We start from the raw sequence: 24828 nt of genomic DNA on the forward strand, positions 1-24828 counted from the left end.
TACCTCCCCATCCTGTCCTACCTTACATTACTGTATCATGTAACATGTAAATCACTTTTCTGTAAAATCCACTCCTGTGAGCTTTTACTAAAAACTGATAGGGGCCTGTCGTTTGAGACTCCCTGAGTCTCTGAGTGCTTGCATGAGACACTATGCCATATCTCTCACAAACCTATCAGAGCGTGTACAGTCTATCGCCCAGTATAACGTTTCCACGATTTGCAAAACGTTATATTTAAACATTGACATACATTGTTTCAGCAGTCTGTGCAAAAGGTGTGAATAGCTTCATCCAGACACAAGGGAGCACCCAGTATAAGTCAAAACAATGCCCTGAATGGAGCTGCTTTCCACCTAGACTTGAGAACTACCAAGAGTTCTCTGCTTCTTTTTTTGCATAATTTAGGCATCCCTCTATGCCTGAAACGGTATTGTTATGGTTATAATAGTGTACATGTTCTGTATGATATCTACCAGCTTGCCGGAGCATCACCAGTATGTTTGGAAAGCTCATTGGTTTGGTGCATTTGCCAATAGTTGTTTTTTCAGTATGTACGCTCCCACCCTGCCACTGGTTATGAATTGCAGTTGAGCTGCTGCAAAGAATGCCTGATATTCTTACACCATAAACTCTGCATATGTCCCGTTCAGCGCCACCCTGCTATTTTTCTTAGCCCATACCATTTTTGTGAAAAAATTATCCACTGTTTTAAAAATCCTAAAATGTAGATGTGAATCATGTGAAAAATGTACATAAGGTGTTGCCCCATCACAATATTACTCAGGTTCACCCTACACTTTAAGGCCAGCTTTATACAGAAACATACAGAGAAACTGAGTATCTATCACATTACCTGAATTGTTCATTGTTAAGTCAGTCTGCGCATGATGCATTTTTAATCAACAGGTTTATTTTATGCATCACTCTATTCCTGAAAGGGTATTGTTTTGACTTATACTGGGTGCTCCCTTGTGTCTGGACAAAGCTATACCTCTCTGAAGAGTTCTAATTAGAGCAAAACACTGTGTCAGGGGTTGCTTTTACTCATTTCAGGTTGGCTTGGTTGGTATTTTACCAATTCAAAGCTGTAATACTGTGCCTGGAGTGGTAAATGGCTTTTGTCATTTTACAGCTCGGCAGGGACAGCACTGTGCTAGTCTTATGCTTAAAGACTTTGCTGTGGAAATGGCAAAATACTTTGTCCTTTTCTATCTCGGCGTGGATGGCACTGTGCTAATCCTATGCTTAAAGACCTTGATAGAAAAGCAGACATTTGAGGTGAGCAGATCTAGAGTGTCCCTGGTGTTGAAAGTGCTCTATACAGGCGCTGCTTTCCACCTAAACTTGAGAACTACCCAGAGTTCTCTGCTTCTTTTTTGCATAATTTATGCGTCACTCTGTGCCTGAAAGGGTATTGTTTTGACTTATACTGGGTGCTCGATTGTGTCTGGATAAAGCAATACCTCTCTGAGGAGCTCTAATTAGAGCAAAATACTGTGTCAGGGGTTGCTTTTACTCATTTCAGGTTGGCGTGGTTGGTATTTTACCAATTCAAAGCTGTAATACTGTGCCTGGAGTTGTAAATGGCTTTTGTCATTTTACAGCTCGGCAGGGACAGCACTGTGCTCTATACAGGAGCTGCTTTCCACCTAACTTGAAAACTACCCAGAGTTCTCTGCTTCGTTTTTTTGCATAATTTATGCGTCACTCTATGTCTGAAAGGGTATTGTAATGGTTATAATAGTGTACATGTTCTGTATGATATCTACCAGCTTGCCGGAGCATCACCAGTAGGTCTGGCAAGCTCGTTGGTTTGATGCATTTGCCAATAGTTGTTTTCTCAGTATGTACGCTCCCACCCTTGCACTGGTTGTGAATTGCAGTTGAGCTGCTGCAAAGAATGCCTGATATTCCTAGAACATAAACTCTGCATATGCCCCTTTCAACGCCACCTTGCTATTTTTCTTAGTCCATACCATTTTTGTGAAAAAATGATCTAGTGTTTAAAAAATCCTAAACTGTAGATGTGAATCATGTGAGAAATGTACACTAAGTGTTGCCCCATCACAATATTACTCAGGTTCACCCTACACTTTAAGGCCAGCCTTATCCAGAAACATACTGAGAAATTGAGTATCTATCACATTACCTGAATTGTTCATTGTTAAGTCAGTCTGCGCATGATGCATTTTTAATCAACAGGTATCTAAAAGTTTCTGGTTCCCATCTTCAAGCAATTCTTTGAGGCCCAACCACTCCTTTGTTCTCCCTACCATTATCCAAACAGAAAGCGTAGCATTTGTCCCAAGAAAACGATGATCCAAATAAGATTAAAAATCTTGCAATAGTAAAAATCAAATCTTAAACCTTCTAACATTGTTTGGTTTTGTATATAAATTCAGTCAGTTGCTCTCTTCACAGTATCCCCCTTGCTTGTCTCCCGCAAGTACAATCCCTCTATGCTTAGAACCTTTTCTGAAGTTACATACCAGAAATCTGGAAAATATTAACAGGAACTGCAGGCATTAATGTCTCATACCCCTCAGTATCGCTGAAGTATGAGATATGGTCTTTCATGGTTTCATCCATGTAGTTGGTTTGTTACCCTTAATTTTCATCTCAAAGTTCATCTATTCAAGTGATAAAAAAGAGATATCCTCTGCTGTTCAAATTAAAAGCCTTTTCAGCACCAAGGGATGCAATTATTATCTCTTCTCTCAGTGCAGCCATTTCAATCTCTATGTGGAATGCTCTCTTATTAATAATGAATCATACCCTGCATTATTGTTATGTCTCAATTTAGCAATCACCATATTTATCCTTACTGCTACCAGTATGCTCAGTGTTGCTCAGTGCAAGGGCATTTTTTTTTTATCCAGCCTGGTACCTGAACCGTCCGTTCGGTAGAATACCTACTAGAAAAACTATTTTCGAGTTGATTTTGCTGCCGCTGAAGTAGGAAATCTACTCAGGAAACAGCCCTCTGACCGCCACCGCCCACATTTGTACAATCTTGCTGGAAGTCCTTCTAGCAACAGGAAATAAAGCTAGGGGACACCTGATCTTGCTCCCACTCACCAGCTTTTATTCTAAATCCTTGCATTGCTGCCGTTTTCATTCATGTTCAAATGTGGTTAGGAATCGGTCTCCTGCTTTAGACAGTTTTTACCTCTCCTTCCTTAAGTGTCTTTGCATCATGGCACTGGCACAGTTATCTGTTTCTTCGTAGTCTAGTGGACTACAAATCATGTGATGATCTGTTGTAGACAAAACCAAGGCCAGCTGATAGCCTTGAAAGTGGTGGAGCGAGCAAAGTGCCCCACCGCTTCCCAAAAACCTATAACAACCCATCCCTCCAAAAGTAAACAAGCATTGGAAATGCAATAGGTCTCATATGTAATACAGGAGGATCTCTTTTAGAGCAATGAGGTCCATACTACATAGTTCACAGTTGTGTTTATTGTGATTGAAAGCTTATCAGAAAAGCAGGCAGCTATACATTCCGTGAAAGTGCCATATGCTCCAGTGACAGAAGCAAACAACTGTCTTCCCATCGGACATTTCTGTCAACACAGGAAAGAATCAAATTACACATACAGTATTCCTCAGTTTGGAAACGATTAGGGATGAGCTAAGACTGACATCAAGAGAGTTGTTATATTAAGTAGGGGAAAACGTGTGTGGAAGGGGCAGAGCTATGTGGTGTCTTGTGATATGCGCTGGGAATAGGAGGGGGGCAATGGTATTTTTTTTTTCAGTTTTATATAGCGCTAACATGACCCAAAGATATTGAAGCGCTTTACATTAGTGCCAGTTACGGTAAACAAGGGCAAAGACCGGGGGAGGGTCATGTACTGTAAGCAAACTACAGAATCAAAACTCGTGCAAGTACCGCATTTGAGTTGCCACTCTGTTAAATACAGTCCATTTTGTGTGCCGTACTAGAGAGTGCATGTGCATGATTTCATTAAAATGTACCTGAACTTCCGATCGGATTTAAGTTTGGTTTCAGGGTCACAGAAAAAGAAGGATGATTTGTTAAACCAAAACAAAACCGACAATAGCACTTAAGTGATCATTGCCAAAACAGTTTTCACTTGACACAAGTGAAGTGTTCATTACACGCACGAGGGAGTAATTTTCTTCATAAGTTGTACCAAGAGATTCCCCAAGCTTTACATTAACCACGGCTATTGACCATTTACATCAATATTGCTACTGTACTGTAAGTTTTGTGATGACAAATGTTCTGTGTTTAGTGTGCGCACAAACATGACCAAGGAAAACACTGCCTTTGAGCTGGGAGGGCGGAAGCAGTGATGACGGAAAGCAACTGCTCGCACGAACCTGCACAAGGCGGAATTTTCTTTTAGTAAGTTGCAACAAGGGACTCCCCCCATAAAACAAGGATACATGCGTTCATGCTAATTCGCCGTCTGAGTAAGGCAAACGCTGTGTTTGAGCTGGTAGGGTGGGGGGAGGGCGGAAGCAGCGACGACGGAAGCAACATTTAAAAACAAAAGTTTTTCAAAACAACAGATAACAAATGCGAGCGTAGGGAAACTGTGCTTGGCCGGTGCTCCGCAGCCTTGACCGGAAGTGAGCTGTCAGCTGAGGGAACAACTTAGGAGGCAGCAAATAGGAGGGGCACGGGAGAGAGCCAATGGGTGTAGCAGGCGGGCAAAAAGTATTTTTGGGGATTACAACAGGTCTTGCAGACAGCGCATGCATGCTGAAGCTCGACCTAAAAACAATCAACCTCTCCATCTAAAAGCCCAAATAAAAAACAACCCCGCCACCCTAAACCACTAAAAGAAAAAACACTAACTTAATCACTACCTTTACATGCATACACATTTCTAATAAATAAAATACAATTGTACTTACCCACAAGCTCCACATCCTCCTCGGTGTTCCTCTGTAGTCTGATGCGCAAAGGATGATTTTCTAACCAATCCAGACGCTGCTCTCATGCTGCTAACCGGCATGAGTGCAGTGCCAGGATTGGATGGAACATGCTGGCTAGATGCTCCTTCAGGCCCTGGAGGCCTGTGTTTGGTCTACACTCAGCTGTCTTAGACAGCTGGATGGACAGCTTCAAAGTGCGCAAGTCACTTTGGGTGGCGCAAGACAGCCGGCCAAACTGACATGCACCCTTTGGAGCGTCTAGTCAACCACTGCTCCAGTCCTCTGCTGCCAATCAGCAGCAGAGGACACGCCTCCATTTCTTTTGCTTGGGGGCAGGCTGGCGGCAGTCCATAGTGAAAAATAAAATGGAAGTTAAATCATTTCATTGGCATTTTATTTTTCACGATGAACGTGGCTCACAGTGGGCGGGTGATGATGCTCCCCCACTCTAATGAAGAAACCGTTGCTGGACAAAGACCTCTTTTAGGCATCACAATCTTTGGGCTTTCAAAGCAACACCTTTCTTGACTGAAAGAAGCTGCAATTGAAAGTAAAAACAGAGAAAAAATAGAAAGCAGAAATACAGCATGACCTCCAGATTATGGTATCAACTGCACATGGAAAAAAAGGAAACGGAGGTCAGTGGCATGACCAGTGCCCTTATGTAGTTCTATGTTTCTTCTGACGATGACACCAATGACTCTTGTATACAAGAGGCAGTGAGAGGGATGGGAAGATTCCCAAACAGAAATATATCTCTAAACATGAAGTATAGCGATAACACACATCACTAGTGTAACATGTATTCAGGAAATGTCACCTTATTAAGATACAGGACCCACACCCATCAATGCTGGCATGCTTAACCACAGGGACCTAGTCTCAATCAATCAATCAGTACCCATATTCTGCCTGAATGGGCTCAGCTAGCCAGTTTCTCTTATAGATGAAGATTCTCAGTTGTATCCAAAAACCGTTATGTAGTGGAGCTCTTCACAAAATGTATTCATGGATCCCCTAATAAGGTTAAAAATCAGAAAGATAGATGTTAGGAATTCCTATTATTCCTACACAAATGACACTGTGGTTGAATATGCTTGGCCACACTGCTGAAACATTATCCCAGTCCATTGTGATGTAAGTGACACCTACTAGAAGCATTAGAAACTTGATGGTGCTTCTGTGCAGACTAATACTTAAGTGTGTGAGCACCGGTACCGGTGGAAACAGCCTAGAACGATAGCTTAACTCCTTTCTGTGCTCTGAGATTTATTTGTAGAGGGGACTTCTTTTTGGGTCGCACACCTCACACTGAGGTGTTTCCAAAATGAGCACACCTTCCATTGTCCCTGGCATAGATACAGCTTTGAAGAAACAAGTGTTGGTATGCTGGAAGAGTGGTCATCGAAGCCCATTCTCTTCTGTGCATCATTATTGTGTGTCGAAATGTGTTGACGTACCTGCATTACCCTAAACTTTGACTTCAGACTGGTCCAATAAAACATACAATAAAGCTGAGGAACTTTCAACAGCAATTAAACATGGATGTGCATGTAAAAGTGTAAGATATAAAATGTACTGTTATGGAACACCCAAACCTTCCCCACTCTTCTGTTTACCAGAAAATCCTGCTTAATTCTAATATTGTGCAGGTGGCGAGGGGTATATTTAAGATCAAAGCCTGTTGCAAGCACTTGAAGATGATTATGTTCGTGGTGTGCAGGTTATATGGTAACAATTATAACAAGTTGTAGCGTAGACCAGACGACTGCACACCATATTGTGGCAAAAGCTGTGCTGTTAAAACATAGACTAGGCAAGATGCATATGCAAACAACTGACATGCTTACACCATTTTAGGGTTATACCCAAATAGCGCTCATAATAGTCGATGACTAGTCCTTGAGTTCACCCGTGGTTGCTGGGTTACAAAAAAAATAATTATCAACATTTTGTTGCATTTTCTTTTAGGTCTTGTAAAATTCTGAGTAGTAAACAGCTGCTGGACACAATAGGCATAGGACTAGTGGCACCTTTTCAATTTAGTAGGTAAAATGTTATTATAATGGACATGTCTTTCTTTACCTTACGCAATTTATCCTTTTCTTCATTTAAATCTTTGCATTTTTTCTCATACTCCTTAAATTGTTTCTTCTCGTCCTCGTTCCATTCTGCCTCTTCTTTGCCCATAAATGTTGGACGAGGGATCTCCTAAAGATTTCAAGACAATTGCAATATGGAGCAAAGTGAATTATTTACAGTTTGTATTGAACCCTAATTTTAGAAGCGAAAATTCCATCTATAGATCTACAATTTTTTTAATAAAAAGTTCATTACCGTTGTCATAAATGAATGGAAGACTTTAAGGAGAGCAAGGTCCTAAAAATCTTCTATAACTAAAATAATGTATTTATTATATAGTTTGGACACTTCTTTTCTGGTTACTTGGCATACAGAGTGTTCAATTCATACACACAGGTAAAGGATCTATGTGAAATTTAGACAATGCACTCAAGAATTTCAAAAATCAAATCAGCATGGCAGGTAACAATGGACAGGTTAGGGAGGTACGTTGTCTAGAGTAGTGAGGACAGTGAAGGGGCAGTTGCAAGGGAATATCCTGATAAGGGCAAAATATTTTTGACCTCACAATGCAGATAGAGAAGGAGTGAGGAGAAGCAATACCGGCCCTCCCTTTCCCCATAAAAAGAGCTATTTTAGAATATATACTGGCACCTGGGGTTAGGGATGCAGGAGAATCAAAAGGGGAGGTTGATAGGACGACAAGGACGAATGTTCCCCCCTTAAAAAAAGGCAATATAGCTCTTGATTAAGGGATTTATAGAGAATAATTACTCTATAGTATTTATTTTTGATTGGATGTTCGAATGTATAGTAGCTGAATATTACCTGCATGTCTATTACTTCTCTTTGAGAAGTCGTTTTTGTTGTGGAAGAGAGCATGAGATTGTTGGGGCTGGTAGAAGACTACACTAACTGACCGAAATGCAAGAGATGGACAAATAGACCAATGCAGGGTGACACTGACCATCTTTAAATTTCATCTGAATAACTGAGTTTATGGAGGTTTCTCCTTCTATTTCTATGAGGCATGGTGGAACTGAGACTCCACTACACTCAATCAATACTTTCTCACCTGGCTGGAGAAGCCGGTCGCAAGGTGCAATGTTGCACTTCAGCACTTACGTAGGATGTATAAAAGGAAGCTGTGTGAGTCTTGAGAAGCTGTGCTTTGGAAAGATCCACTGTGAGAAGATAAGTATGCTAGAATTCTTCTAGAACATAGTTAATAATTCTCTCTGGACCGAATACATACTACTCTGCTCAGCAGCATGCCTGCACTGCACTGGACTCGGTCCACTTGGGCCTCATTCATTCTCTGTCTGTCATTCCACCTGTTCATTTGTTAAACACAATGTGCTACCAACTCTGCCCCCACAAAAGACTGCTCTTTACCCTGGCAGTATCCCTGTCATCTAGTGACCCTGTTCTTGACTACCACCCTTCCCAGCCTTCCTAGCACCTTTCTTAACCAGCCCTACAATACCATACTGAAACATGTCTAGCCTATACAGACACTGTCTTTGTCTAATGTACTGGTTTTGCCTAATTTTTATAATTGAGAATTACTAAAATAGAGGTGGGAGAAAAGCAGTAAGAAATAGGGTGCTAAACAGAGTGACGGCAGACAGAGATGTAAGAATTAACATATATAGTAGGGGTAGAAGTCAGTGGCGGCTCACATAGGTAAGAGCAGTGGGGTGGAGCAGAGTGGGGGTGGTGGAAGTGGAGAGATAACGGGTTAACTAATATTAATGAAATAAATAAATGAAACCACTTACTTTGCGGCGATGCGGCGAGCGCAAAGTAAGTGCTTTTATTTATTTAAAATTACTTACCCAGACTTCCCCCACCCCCCACCCGCCCCGCCCTGCCCCCGCTCCACACCACCACCCCACCGCTTTTACCTGTGCAAGCCACTACCGGTAGAAGTAAATGATCTAGGGTTGTGATGGGTAGCAAAATAGAGAGTGGTTTGGAGGTTCGATACAAGGGAGTAACATGGAAGAAGATGGTTTGCTGTGGAAATACAGTTGTCAGCAGTGAGGAAATAAAGGATAATGTTACTTTTATGGTGATTTATAGCGGCAGTCGTGGACACAGCAGTGGCTTCACATGCTTCACTGTCCTCAAAGATCATGAACAGTTGGTCTACTGAATGGCAATCACTGGTTCAGTTCAAGTAAAGGTACATCGCATTAAAACTGTGAAGAAGCTCCTCATCCGAGGATGCATGGAGATGCGCAAAGAAATCAGAAGAACAACCTCTTCACTTAAATGGAACTCCAACAACATTTGTGGAAGCAGGAAGGGTAAGTCTGAAGAAGCACCATGTCCCTTTGAAATATCATGAAGGGCTCGTAGGTGCAAAGGGCTTGTACAGAACGTATGTGTCCTGGCAGATATTATGGCAGGAAAGAATACAATCTTTCATGAAAGAAGTTTCATGTCATGGAATACCATTGTTCAGAAAGACTTGTGCATCTATCTAACTAGAACAAGACTGAGGTGGTCTGGGGAAGCCCTAACAGAGGAAATATGAAAATGTAATGGGCCAAGCCAATTTCTCCCTGACAACTTATTTAGCCATGGAAAATGATTCCTCAGGCTTCTCCTGGAAAGCCCTATAGACCACAGGTTAGGGCATGCTGGTTTCCACCTACATTCGTTTCACACGGGTATAGCAAAGAAAATATGATATAATCTGTTGAACGTGTAAGTTGTGTGATTTTATTCACTAAGTGGCAGAATCTCCACAGTAACTTTTGTAATGGCTGTTATTGAAGGGAACCCTTTGCCTTCTGGAGAAGAAGCTAAAACAGTAGTACATTATTGCCTACTTGTCTGGTAGCAATGTTTCTAGCATGCACTGGGCTACCGGGGTTCAAAAGAACTGGCAGCTGTTCTAGTGGAATTATTTGTCTTTTTTCTTATGAGCTGGAACTCCCAGCAATTTGGTGTATAGACTCACTTAATAAAGAAAAGCAATTAATCGTTTCATTGAACACTATTTACCAGCCGAAGAAAAGATTATTTTCAGAGAAGAACTACTTCTTCCCTCGATGAGGACATTACACTCTGGTGCTTCTGCCTGCCTATCTTGTCTCCTGGGAGTGAAGAAGCTAGAAGTCCTGAAGAGCAGTGCTTCAACAGTGCTACGGAAACCCTCTAGCCATAGAGGAAGAAATATGATTCAGGTTATAAATTTAAGGATCACATGTACAAAGCATTTTACGGTAGCAAATGCTCCAATTGAAATCGAAAAGAACAAGTTACTTACCTTCGGTAACGCTTTTTCTGGTGGATACAGTATCTGCCTGTGGATTCCTCACCTTGTGAATATCCCCTGCGCCAGCAACATTCGGAATTGTTTTGTAGCTCTCCATGCCGAGGAGGAAGACATCACAATAGCATGGCTCCGCACGCAGCTCCGCTGACGTCACTGGAGCCATAAGAGAGCCTCGTCGGCGTGATGACGTCAGTTCTGCCCTTTTTTTCCCGTGCCTTCGAGGCACACGGACGGACAGACAACAATATATATACAGTATATACAGTACATAATATTCAAACCAACCAACACAGTGTGAAGTCAATGCAGGAAAGCAAAAGAAATAACACACTTCCTTTGACAGTAACAATTAGATTTTATCATATTATCACTATTGTAGGTATACATGGGTGGACTACGGGGAGGCGGGTGGTTCAGTGAGGAATCCACAGGCAGATACTGTATTCACCAGAAAAAGCGTTACTGAAGGTAAGTAACTTGTTCTTCTGATGGATACATCTGCCAGTGGATTCCTCACCTTGTGAATAGAGTCCCACAGCAGTCCCCACTCTCGGAGGAGGGTGTCCACCCTTCTATACCAAAAAGTCCTGAAGGAAGGAATGTGCAAAGTGTCCGTCCCTCCTCACCTCGGAATCTAAGCAGTAATGCTTTGAGAAAGTGTGGAGGGAGGCCCAAGTTGCCGCTCTACAAATGTCCTCCACAGGAACACCTCTAGATAAGGCAGATGTAGAAGACTTTGCCCTGGTAGAGTGAGCCCTTATACCCTCTGGAGGTTCCTTACCGGCCAAAGAGTAACAGATCTTGATGCACAAGATAATCCATCTGGAAAGGGTGCGCTTTTGCATGGCTCTGCCTTTCCTGCCAATGAAGCCCACGAAGAGCTGGTCATCCACTCGAAAGTCTTTAGTTCTATCGAGGTAAAAACTCACCGCCCTTTTAGGGTCCAAGCGGTGAAGCCGCTCCTCCTCCTTGGAAGGGTGAGGGGGAGGATAGAAGGTAGGAAGGGTAATGGACTTCCCCAGCTGGAAAGGATTTACCACCTTAGGCAGAAAAGCAGCCCTGGTCCTGAGTACCATTCTTTCAGCATGAATGGTCAAGAACGGGGGTTTCGAACTCAGAGCTTGAAGCTCACTTACTCTCCTTGCTGAGGTAATGGCAATGAAAAAAACTGTTTTAAAAGACAATACCCTTAAGGGACACTTATGCAAGGGTTCAAAAGGAGAACCCATCAAGTAAGTTAAGACAAGATTTAAGTCCCGTTGAGGCACAATAAATGGAGTGGATAAAAAGGAAACTGACGTCGTCACGCCGACGAGGCTCTCTTATGGCTCCAGTGACGTCAGCGGAGCTGCGTGCGGAGCCATGCTATTGTGACGTCGTCCTCGTCGGCGTGGAGAGCTACAAGAAATTTCCGAATGTTGCTGGCGCAGGGGATATTCACAAGGTGAGGAATCCACTGGTAGATGTATCCATCAGAAACTACTTTTAGCAGTGTACTAAACCCATTTGACAAGTCTCAAAATTTTTACTGATTCCTAAGTTACCAAGCCCCTACATTGTGGTGGTCACCCATTCCCAAAAGAGAGGGGCTCCCTTGGGAAAAGTTTATTTTGGAGAAGATAGTGGCCTAAAATCTTTATTGGTCGAAAGATATTAGTACATCTGGTTCAAGATATACAAGATGGAAACAAGAATTCCTTGCCATTATTTAGAGGTACTGCGCTCAAAATGCAGGACAAGCTGCTACTTAGAAGCAACCTTGCTGGAGCAGTTAACAATTTTATGTAGGAATTTTTTATTAGGCAGCACTATGCAGAACAAACTGCCAAACTACTGTTAGGAGACTCCCATGACGTGGCTTGGGGCTGGTGCTGTTGGGCGGGTCGCCCTGTAAGTCACTTTCCTCTGCTTTGTCAAAGGTTTTAGGTCCGCAGTTCTGGTACAGCATGGTTTGCTTTCATATTTGTGCGTGTGTGAGGGGGTGATTCCTCTTTCTTGGAACAGGAGTGGGGGGGTAGCAAGGGAGAATTTATTTGGTTTGGTGTCAGAAAATCATGAGGCTTTGCTGTGGATGGAGCTGAGGCTGTAATGCCCAATTTATTATAGCTGCCTAATGCTGCAATTGTATGGATTTTTTACAATCCACTGTGATGTCTTTCTTCTTCCAAGTTATGGAGCATTTAATTTTACTGGTAAGTAGGTATATACAGCTCTGCCTACAATGATGGTTGTGTCGAAACACTTTGAGAATATATTGTTGGTTTCCTCTTAGCTTCTCAGAAGACTTTTCCTGTATTTTTGTTCCAGTTCCAGCTACCTGCTTTCTCATAGGATTGCTGCACTAGTCCTTTCAGCCTCTACCACTTGGTTTGCTCCAAGGCCTTTGGGTGGACTTCTCCCACAACTTTGTGCTGCTACAACACCTGGTTGGACAATTTTTATATCACAGGTGTTTTCCTCCCAGTGTTGGCATTATAAACGGGACACTCTCCTGCTTTGCGTTTCTTCACTTGCTGGCAAAGTGGTTTGCAAAAGAGACCTCATTATCTTCAAGATCAGAAATCAAAGCCTGAAGGAAAGACCATCCCGTCTGCCACTATGAATCTACTGAGTCATCTATTTCAACTTGAAGTTAAGTCTGTTCCTGGCTTAAATTCAAACAAAAAGGATTTTTTGTTATTCCAAAATCTGCAACAAAGGCTTAGACAGATACTCAGTACAAATCTCCATCTGCTCCCGGGCAGCACATCAGAATGTTTCTCTTATTAACCCAACAGACCTCTTCTAAGTGCTAAAGAACCCATAAAATCATTATTAGCCCTGGAATTTATGTTCTTGGATTTTGGTGCCGGCTGGCAGAATAAATAATGCTTTACAGTCTGCCACTAGTTGACCATAGAGATATCCTGCATTTCCAATAGTAAGTTTATGTTTTCTCAAAACTGTGAGAGAAGGACAGAATCAATATGATTTTTTCTCATATTTGTAGAATTTCTTCCCTAAACTTTCAGCAGAACAAAGAAAGGAGCATCAGTGCAACATATTCTATTTCAGAAAACACATATTTTGTTATCCCCATAGCTAATAGTGAAATGCGCAAGTGCCTATAGTCAAAAGATGATTCCTATTTCAAAAGACCAGCATACATTTCCTTTTTTTGTTGTAAAAATTGTGGGATACCTACCCCACTATTGTCTTGAAAGTTCCTGAACCTCCTTAGAATAAGTAGTCTCATGCGATGTAAATATTTCCGAAGAATACTTATATCTTCTCTATCGAGGTTATTCACAAAGGTAACTTACACTTGTGAGTAATTTACACATGTACTTTACTCTTACAATTACTGACCAAATGTAATACTTTTGGTTAATCACAAAGTTACTCAAAAGTGTATCTTTACATGTCTCCACCCAGTAAAAAAGGGGTGGAGCCAAATTTCTAAGAGTAAGTTATTGCTGAAAAAAAATAAACAGTAGTAAGTTTAACACCACATATCGCCAACCACTGACACTGCAACATCCCACCCAGGAAATAATTATACAACAAGTTTAATTATTTAAAATAGTTGACAAGATAATTATAATTTAAAGTTTGAAAAAATCTACAAACAAAACGTGATTTCATTATAAAATCTTTCGAGCGCTTTTTTGAATTGATAAATTATTGTATTCTAATTACATTTAATTAAAATTACTTTTAATTAATTCTTTATATCACTGTAAGTATTTATAAATGCATAATAACGATTTTAAACTAAATAGGAAAAAAATAATATTACTTTTTAATGCATATCAATGGGCTTAAGGGCATGAGCATGAGTGCATGTCCCTCCGTAAACCTCTCCCTAACCCTCGCAAATCTCCTCCTTGGTCCTCCCTAACACCCTCCAATTTAGTTGTAAGTATGCCCCTTTTTGAGCCACCCCCGTTCCCTTCTACATTTACTGCTAAGAAGTAAACTTACATGGTAGAGGATCTCTCCATAAAAAAGACAGGAGAAGTGGTGGTGGAGATTTGTTGATTTTCGAATAGCATTTTGTAGCGCTTTAGTAGTATTTCAGTAGTAGTACTAAATATACTACAAAATGCAGTTTGTGAATAGGCACCTGAAGTTGTTGAGTCCTCAGAGCACTATTACAGTCAGTACTAAATGCCAGGAAGGTAGTACACCCAGTTCACCTGTCAGCAAATGAATTGCCCTTGTTTCCAAAGGTGAAGATGATGTTAGTGTAGCTGAGGGCCTCTCTTTAAACCTTTGTGAAGGAGTGCACCGAAAGGTCAGCACAGCACTGGAAAACAGAAATATCCCAATTCACGGAGGGAAGTCGTTGGGAGCCTGTTTCACACTTGCCAATTAAAATGTAAAAACACACCCAAAACCTCACTCTTGGACTAAAAGAGAAACAAATTGGAATCATGGAATCTGTGCAAGGTGTAGATGGTTTAGGACACAGTTTACAGAGACCGGCGACCAGACTTGCACACAGCAATGTCTGAAGTCATTCTGAAAACATTTTCAAACTAGACTGTGATTTTTGGATACATGGAAGTGGTCAAAGAGGCCAGGTCATGTTTCCTCTTTTTTTCAAAGCAGGTCGGCACATACTAAACTGGGCTCGCTTGTTTTATGGTTCATCAGAACAGGCCTGCCAAATAGCTGAGCTGGAACTCCAAGGCCCATGAACCAAAGCAAGAATCCTAGGCTGATCCCATGACTCTTACTCTTGCACAGCTGCACCTTGGGCTCCATTTCTTAAAACACCTAGCTTTGGATTCCAAGCTGCAACAAGAGTCATAGTCTTTGCTTTCATGAAAAAAGTCCCGAGGCAGCTTATACAGCGGTCATGAAGAGCCCACGCAGTCATAACTAGAATGCATTTGATAGAGTACTTTACACCTGGTGTAGGGTGACCCATTTTGGAAGACCTCATCTCGACTATCATATTAGTCCACCCAGCACTTGACTGCGTTGGGACTCATGACATCCATAAGACTGGGAGCTATTAACATTTCCGTAGTCCCGCCCACCAAAAGGGAGAATTAGCAGAAGGAAACTGGTCGTGTGAACTATCCGATACTCAGACTATCAATGTGCTTTAGGCTTGCGTAGACATGAAGTGTGCTAAGAAGTTAGTGTGAATTAGAATGAGGACATAATATACCATCTGCTTCAATGCAGGTAGACCTCTTACCACTTTAAAGATGTCTTCCCTTTTCACTTCAAGGACTCCATTCATCATGTCCATCAGTGCTCGCTGCTTTGCATCATCTGCCTGGGGGAGAAAAAAAAGTACTAGTTACAACCCTACCTTCTCAGTGTGAAGTGCAATGTATTAGCATAGGTTACTTATATGCAATTTAAAGAAGTACTAATACCTGCATCATAAAGCATTGTACAGAGATCACCTAAAACAAATCTGACAGGACTCCACACAGTATTAAAAGTAAAACACAATTGCATTTGGGGAGGTCGCAAGCAATGATGCCATTGGCGGGTCTGACAGAGAAAGGACAGAAATATACGTTTTGTTGAATGCGAAATAGGCCGACTGACTTATGCGCCTGGTTGAATGCAGTTTTTGTAGCAGAAAGCCTGTGGATTCATATTTGCACAGATCACACCAATGCAGTCCACGTCTGGCTTCGGCACAATCCCATGAAAACTGAGAGCTCTACTTTTCGGTTTTTGATTGTAGTTATTCTTCATGTTAGCATTTCATGTCATTGTCTGGCTGTATCACGGATGAACTGCAGTGGCTCATTTCAGTGCAAGAAAACTATTCTGAACGGTCATTAGCAGATTTCTGCGAAACTGAATAAAACAAGCAGGTCATCATACCAGTGCTTCAAGTCGCTTTTGCTCTTCAATCTTTGAGTGCTCCTCTGCTTTTGCCTTCTGTTCCGGGGTCAAATATTTTTCTACCTTTATCTGTAATGAAAAAAAGAATCTAGTGGAAGGCTGCACAGTAAGTAATATAGATTCGAGCCTCGGTTGTTGCTCACCTTTCAACATAAACAGTAAACAATGGCATGATGTGGAAACAAAGTATAAAAGATATGCACCTTGGGCTGCCTTATTCCTGATACATACTGTCTTTCCCTCTAAAGAAGATGTATTTTTGGAATAGCCCTGCTTTGTTCGTATATACTGTCTCACCAAATGGGAGGACCTCGCAATAGTTCTTTGTGCCACATAAATATTCAGAGGTTCCAAGGACTACGAGGGGCATGCACGCCAATTAAGGGCAGCAGCAATGGGCCACTGGTTTGCTCTTTGGTACCCCTAGCACTGGTGATCCCAATACATACCTCTAAGATGGACCCCTGGTTCGCCCCATAAATCATACCTCTTCACCCTCAATCTCCACCTCTCCCACTCAAAGACACTGCAAGCAGTACAGTAATCCCTTCTCTCAACGAGGCCACTGGTGCTTTCCTTGGGCTACAGAACAGCCCCACAAACACTAACATACGTATTGCGAGAAATCTTCGCTTGTCGGCCTATTATAATCTACTCTTGCACTAGTGAAGGTTTGGTGGAGTGGTGGCAAAAAAAATGACATGACCCAACATTAGCCATGTTCTTTCTCCCTTAAAGCAAAGGCTGTTCTCCATAGTACCTGTGTTTTAACCATACCTTGTTTTTCCTCACATTGACTCATACAATCACTTGCTAGTTCCCACTGACTGGTTGTAAACCGCTCTGCTGTACGTTTGGCCACATCCATCTATACGAACACAAAGAAATCGAATGTGTTTCTCGAATGTATGACTTTACAATGCATTCCGTTGAAACGCATGCCTTTATCACGCATGCGTTACAACGCGAATGCCATCACCACAAATATCCTTTACCAAGAAAATGCCTTTAACACGCATACTTTTACAACGATTTTCGTTGTTAAATTATACCTGTTAATGGCATTTTCTTGTTAAAGGATATCGCGCTTATTATCTACTCTTTACATTTTTCCCTTGCGCGACACCACCCCCTCATTCCCCCTTACCTCTCCTCTCCTTGATCTGCCTTGGTGACGTTCCACGTCGTTAAGAGGAAGCGGAAGTGTCCTTCCGTTTCCTCTAATGACGTGGATTGCCTCCATATATCTCTTTAATTGATGGAATCAGGTACTTTTTTTATATTTTATTTTTGGGGGTGCCCCCCCAGCCCTCTTTTCTAATCCCACGTTTTTTTTTTTGAGGGGGAGACACCCCAAACTCCCCTTTTTTTTTCTTTTAACTTTAGCACACATGCCTTTACTACGAATTTCATAGTAATGGTATGTGTGGTAAAGGCTTTTCGTTGTAACCACGCATGCGTTGTAATGCAGGCGTGGGTATGGTTATGCGTGGAAATGGCCGCGTTGTACTGGCCGTTTCCCGTGTTTCTTCTACCTCTGAATCGTCCACGGTAAGAGCCCTCTCGGGTTTCTCATCGTCAGTGAAGCTGGGTTCCATCACTTTCTCTTCCAGGCCCAGTTCTGGGATGATTTCTTTGATTCTCACGTTCCTCTCCTTTACACGTGCGATCTCTTGCTCTTTCTGCTTACAGACAGCGTCAAACTGCTTGTTAAAGGCTTCTTTTATCTGGTAAATGATATCCTGCAACAGAAGACAAGGGCATGTATTAGTAACAATTTAATTCGTAACCGTCCTGTTTCTACCGGACCTTGTCCTGGCGCTAACCATGGTATAACTACGAAGGTTGCGGATTGGCTGCTTCTCTTTCACTGTATCAGTATCAGTCAATGACGCAAAAACCAATTCAAGCAGTCGATTCCCACATGACCCTGCCACTACATGAGCCACTATGTATGTGTTTCTCTGTGCAGTATCACACAGTGCAAGACCTCCTGGGAGTGAGAGTGCTGAAAACTAAAGTACCAGTGGTACCCTACAAATACAATCATTAAAGTCATATTTTACATTTAATGTCCATATTAAAAGTATAGCACTAAACCCAAATCATCTCACTAGTGTAAGATGGAGAGCAGTACATATCTTGGTTGCTGACTAAAATATGCCTCTGTAGACTTTGATTCAAAGGAGTGGAGACTAAAGTGAGAAAAAGAGTACATGGAAAGACTTTTTTTTAACATCCTTATGAGCCAGGAGCATGTGGAAATGGTACGATTCACTTGGGCCTTGAAGCTAAGTTCCGTGTCCATCAGAACTCCCAGATTCTTAGCCTTTTCACTCGGGACAGGACAGCATCCCAAAGATTGAGGCCAGCAGTTACTGTTCCATTTGGTTGCCCCTGGTCCGAATATCATTATCTCCGGTTCTTCCCCGTTAAGTTTAAGGAAGTTAGAAGACATCCAGTCTGCTACTCCGGACATTCATCCACGGACATTCTCTGACCATGAGCCCAGCCCCTTGGGGATGGTAACCATAATTTGTGTATCATCTGCATATGACACCACCTCCAATCCAAAAGAATGGATTACTGTTGCGAGGGGTGCCACATACAGATTAAAAAGGGTGGGACTCAAGGAAGACCCCTGCGGGACTCCATAAGAAAGTGAATAGGAGTCTGAGTGAAAAGATTTTAAGTTCACCCTTTGGGATCTCCCTTTCAGGAATGAGGACAAAAGGGCAATGTAGCGATCACGGGCAATGTACAAGGGCGAAGAATACTGGACACACTTCCACCTTCCATATCCACCAAAAGAATGCATGGGTATGAAAGCGCATTACATATCCGACCACTGGGGGGCACACGGAACACAAGGTACTACAACTCCCAAAAGCCTTGTGCTCGGCACACCAGAAGCAGACTCCGGCGTTGCTGCCCACACAGAGGCTACAAAGCCCCTCCTCTACAGAGGCTCGGGGCTTGACAAACATCCCGTATGTGTCTGGAGCTCCAGCAAGTGGAAGGTATTCCCCGCGGATTGCTGAAGCCTCCGGGTTCTGATTCCTGTTTGCCACCGTCGAGTGATTTTCTGTTACAGAGCTCGGCATAGCGGAAGGTGATCCCCGCTGGATTTGCCGAGTCCTCCGTGTTCTTATTCCAGGCTGCAACCGTTGAGCGGACGGATTCTTTTTTCTAACCCTGTCCTTGCATCGTGAGGGTCCCAAGTGCAGTTACCAGTGAGCTACTGGGAGGGACGTGTTCTCTTTCACCAAGGCGCCTTGCAACGCGCGACAATTTCAGGTATTTAGGTGTGCCCAAGGAGAAGTCAGCGCAGGAGCGCTTTTCTTGGAAACTTCTTTTTGGTGTTCTTGTTTTAACCCTTGCTGGTTTTGGTTCTTCATTTAAACGTCAATGCTGTGAAGAAACAGCATATTTAGCTTATGTTTATTGCTGACTCCTTTGACAATTCGGAATCCATGTAACTTCATTTAACCCCTTATATAGTTGGTTTGGGGTTTCAGGATTTCCTTTCCACAGAGTACCTCTTGCCTCTATTAAGGGGACTGCAGTGTTTCATTTTTAAGTGGGGAGAGTTACCTAATAACAGTCTGGTATGATTGGTTCCTTTTATGTCTTTTCCTAATCCCTGGCTTCTTATCTCATTTATATATCTAGTTACCTCAAAGGAACTCCTATGCTTCTGTACTGAACGTTGTATTTCTGAAGAGAGAAGCAGGACTAGGAAGAGCCGTTTGGTCTGCAGTGTTTATTGTTGTATCCACTTTCCTTTTCCCCGGGGTGCATTTTCGCATAGTAGTGTCTGCTTCACTCTATGTGGGGTTGCGCCCAGGGGAATAGGGAGGCCTTTCTGCTTGTCATCTTTCCTGCTGACGATCTTCCGAGGTTAGTGGCATCATCTTATCTTGAGCTATTGATATCTCGACAGGCAAGTGCTTGAGGAGAAATACCAAGACTCCGGAGTCTGTCCAGCACCAACGTAGGAGAGATGGTGTCAAATGCTGCTGACAGATCCAAGAGAATTACCACTACTCCCTGCCCTTCGTCCACTGTACGCCTGATGTAATCCGAAGCTGAAACCAAGGCCGTTTCTGTACCGTGATGCCTTATGAATCCAAACTGCGACTCATTGAGCCAGGATTGCCGATCTGCAGTTTCCATGAGCTGCTTGTTGAGATGCAGTTCCAGGATTTTTGCTGGAACAGGGAGCAGGGAGATGGGACGATAATTGTTACAGTCCCTAGAGTCCAGATTGTGTTTCTTCAGAAGAGGTCTCATGATGGCTTGTTTCCAAGAATGAGGATAAATTCTAGAACGGATAATGATATTCATGAATTTACAGAGGGGTTCAGCTATGGTATCAGCAGCCATATGTAAAATTGCCAGTGGGCATGCCTCCATAGGAGAGCCTGAATGCTTTCTCCTAAGATAATGTACAAGAAGAGGAGGTGTAAGGTCACAACATTTTGAGAGACCTCTGTGTTCACTGTTGGGCATCAGTGGACCATCTTTGATAGGGCTGTTGGATTTATAATGGGCATTTTTGAGTTTGACTCTAAGCCAGTGTATATGTCCGTGATCTTATTTTGAACAATGGTAGCTAATTGATCGCAGAATGTTTGTGACGTGTCCGGTTCTGCCAAGGATTGGGAAGATGTGAGCTGTTGTAACAGCTGAAACAGTTCTTTGGTAGATTTTGAATTATCAATTACATGCGTGCAGTACATAGATTTTTCTTTCGCAAGTGTGCATTTATATTCCTTGACCCTAGCTTTATATATAATTCTGACCTGATCCTCTAGGGTTTGTCTCCAAGCTCGCTCAGCACGACGCCAGCATTGTTTTAAATGCCTTAATTTATCATTGTACCAAGGAGCTGAGGGGCGGCATTTTTTCTGAGTATATAATTTAGGAGGTGCCACTATATCCGCTGCCGATTTAAGCCATGTGGCGAAGGTCTCATCTTCCAGATTAGAGTCCTCTTGGATAGTACAGGGAATATTTTCTAAGGAGTTAATCAAAGTGGCAGCTGAAATACCTTTTCAGTTTCTAAATGTACTAGGACCCTGGGAGGGTCTCTGTTCTTTGCTTGCTACTGGAGGCAGGAAGTCAAACTGAACTGCACTGTGGTCTGACCAACAGATAGGTATTATGTGCTGGAAGGTACTTCGTGAATCATTGGAAAAAATACCATCCAGCGTATGTCCTGCCTTATGGGTCGGGGCTGTTATTAGTTGGGCGAAGCCCATACTCTCAAGTATCTCTATAAGGGTATTTGAGTCTGTGTTGTCCCATTCTTCTAAGTAGAAATTGAAGTCCCCTAGGATAGTTTGTGAGTGGTCAACTATGACTGACTCTAGAAGATGCTTAATTTCTTGCAGAAAAGGCACCCTAGGACCGGGGGGGTCTATGAATCAGTAACCCTCCAAAAGTACAGGTGGCTGAAAGAATGAGTTTAAAGTTAAAAGCCTCACAGGTAAGGGAATTCTGATCGGGTTCCATGATACACTTATACTGAGATTTAAAAACAATAGCTAGCCCCCCACCTATGCGACCTACCCTATCCGATTTTTGAATGGAATAATTATCCAGGATAGCGTCGATTAGATCAGGCCCTGAGGCAGCGTTTGCCTAGGTTTCAGTTATAAAAACCCAGTCAGGTTCCTGATCCTCAATGAGAATTGAAAACTCAGTTTTATGCTTAATGAGAGATCGTGCATTAAGCAATAGTCCTTTATAGCCTTTCATGTCAACTGGTGTGGTAACCAGTGGGGTTGTCAGTTTCCCCTTTCTGTGGCTAGCCATAGAATTTGCTTGGGGGTGAGATAGAAAAGCCGCAAGCAGTGCAAGCTTGACTGGGATAATCTAGTTCATTCTCTGTGGGAAATATGGTGTCTGTACATTTATTGTACCTTGCAGCATTTCTAATTTCTAATAGCATTTTTGCAGAGTAGGTAATGAGTTTTAAACCGGCTGGGTCAGTTTGGGCAGCATGCCTGGTGCCGGGCGCAGTCCGAACGCGGAAGGGCGCAGACGGGCTTGCCTTTGGCGCACCAGCGGTGCGCCCGCTGCGCGTCCGTGTAAGCATGCATTTTTAAAGGCTGCTCTGGCCCCAGCACTAGACCGCCAACTGCACGGGAAGTCCTCCCCACTGGGCGACCGGAAGTTGCCTAACCACCTGATGGTGTCTGCCTCCCTCCGCAACAATCGAAAATGTGATGTGTTTTACTGTGATTGTTGTTTAGTTTTTACTATTTTATTGTTTTAAGTCCTATTTTTTAATTGTGTTATGTTGCATTGTGTCAGTTACTGTGTTATGTTCTGTTGTTTACTTTAGCCATGTTAACAAATGCTGCTACATTTCAAGCAAAAAGCAGCACATGACTTTAAAGTTCCTAATGCAAGCAACCATTTACAACTGCTGATAGTTGTAAAAAAGCGCTGCTCCAGCTCTCAAACTATAAACACTAAAGACCTCCATTCTAAGGGGCCTACCCACAATACATTTAGTAGCACAACAATTATACTATTAAAGTACTACAAATTGTTATTCACAAACCTATGAGTGTATAAATTCAACTCCACCTGCCCTATTGTTTCTATGCGGAGAGCCTCATACATGTAACTTTACTGCTTAGTAGTAAAATGTGAGAGGGACCAGGGGGAGTGCAGGAAAAGGTCCATATTTTCTATTAAATGAAGGGAATTTAGATAAGGGTAAGAGGGGGTATAGGGTGTGTTAAGGAGGGGCATAGGGAGTGCGAGGTAAGGGTTTAGAGAGGGAAATGCACTAGCACACAAAGGAGTAAGCCCAATGTGTTGTAACCTATGGTTGTTATAATGCATCCTCTCCATAGTTTCTCAGTTCCCTACTGCTCGGCCAGTGTGTGTGATGTGTTGGACTGTTGATGAGTGCCTGTGCCTGTAATACTGTCAGTTGCAGAGAGTGGGCTGCACAGTGAGGATGCTGCTCCTGGCAGGGCGTTTTATAGGACCTAGAACCTGTAACCTAAACGATATCTTCTTCAATAAATCTACATTTTGCAACCTACGTGAACCGGCTACCTTAATTACAACACTGGGGATGATCTAGAAATGAACCTATACGGAAGGAACTTATAAAATAAAGAGGTGAAGAACCAATAAAAGCACAAGAGGAGAAAAGAGACGGAAAAAGAGAAAAGTAGACGCCCTGAACCCCACCCGTGTCTTTTCCATCAGAAAGCCTGCGCATTTAGAGGCTGGTCTACTGGACTGCTCACAGATGAACAGAGAATGCAGCATTCGTGATGTGAAGTGAACCAGCAGTGAGTGGAATCAGCCACTTGAAGAGCTGAAGTGCAGCTTTAACCGTATGTGCTGTGGGTAACATTTACGGTCAGCTGATGATGAATGTATTTTGGATTTCATGTGTGGGGACTCTCTATGAGGCCTAAGAGAACCTTTTTATTGACTTTAACCATCTTGTCAGGTACGGCGTACCTTGCTGGATAAAGGGACTAGAACTATTGCATTGTGAAGTAGTGCTGTGCTTAAAGGGATTCATTTGAAGGAAATGATTATCTAGTCAGCATTATTTTTTTTTTTTAAAACCTTTATTTGTGCATATGAAAAGGACAAATACGGGCCTACAACCATCAGGCCGGCCACAAAACGATTAAGCACTGAGACACACATTACAACCCCTGTGCGTCAATGGTCAAGATTAACAACGATTCAGGAGTTATACACTGGAGAGATCCTTGACACCAGGGGAAGGAGAAGTAAAGGTTAATTTTAAGGTTTTCAAAATCATTTTATCGAGGAAAAAGTCAGTAGAGGATAGAACCAAGGAGATTCGAGTCCGCAAGATGGCTTCATCACACGGGAGAGCAGCAGCATCATTAAAACGGCCATAGAAAATCTCAGACAGTGAGGCGATGCAGTTATAGAACAGGATAGTCACATGAGTAAATACGCACCCCTCCAAAGCCGCCCTCACTCAATCCACCCCACACCCGGACCCCGAATCGGAAACAAGTATAGCGCAGAGACATAGAAGAAAGAGGCCCATAGAACCAAAAAGAAAAGGTAATTTACCCCCCCACCCTACACCAATGCGGAGGCTACGGCCTGCCCCCCCCCCGGCATAGTGCCTGTCGCCCAATGAACCCGAAATATAGACAAGAGAGAAAGTAGGAATAGAGTAAAGAAAATAAGAAAACAAAGAAGAAAGCGGGGAGGAGCCCACGTAACCTCGGAGCGCCCGAAACCACCGGCCAACTACGTCTCCACACACTAAGAACCCACTACACCCAAAGGCGGTCGTGTGAAGATAACGTGTGACAACCATATAAATGAAGGCAGACAAATCGCGACGAGTGCGCACAACGTATGCAGACAGTTCCAGTCCCAATCCAGCCCATCCGTGACACCATGGTGATAGAAATCAATCTAGCCCTGGCCCGATCGCAGGCGTAAGATTAGACTAGCCCCCACATGAAGGCCCCGCAGCCCGTGCAGACAAAGACAATATGGCCGCTTGGGAGAAGATGGAGAAGTAGAGTCACAAAATGGCCGCCGATCATCCATTGAGGTCCCCTTGTGCACCATATAAAATCCAGACCTGGCCTGTAAAGTACAGGAGTTCCACATAAAAGAAGCCGTAGGCCACCGTGAACGGTTCCTCGAGGAC

The 24828-nt window shown here is 42.8% G+C and overlaps 1 protein-coding gene across 1 annotated transcript in view; it reads right to left on the reverse strand.

Annotated features, from left to right (window-relative positions):
• The window catches only part of CFAP43 (cilia and flagella associated protein 43), a 638428-nt gene that overhangs the window by 129126 nt on the left and 484474 nt on the right, over positions 1-24828 (reverse strand). The window contains exons 24-27 of the mRNA XM_085607024.1: positions 17675-17881; positions 16119-16208; positions 15472-15552; positions 6995-7120 (exon numbers count right to left, since the gene is read on the reverse strand). Of these exons, the coding sequence (XP_085463150.1) occupies positions 6995-7120; positions 15472-15552; positions 16119-16208; positions 17675-17881 (504 nt within the window). The remainder of the gene's footprint in view (positions 1-6994; positions 7121-15471; positions 15553-16118; positions 16209-17674; positions 17882-24828) is intronic.

The sequence above is a fragment of the Triturus cristatus genome, chromosome 1_2, assembly GCF_964204655.1.
Source record: "Triturus cristatus chromosome 1_2, aTriCri1.1, whole genome shotgun sequence".
Taxonomy (NCBI): domain Eukaryota; kingdom Metazoa; phylum Chordata; class Amphibia; order Caudata; family Salamandridae; genus Triturus; species Triturus cristatus.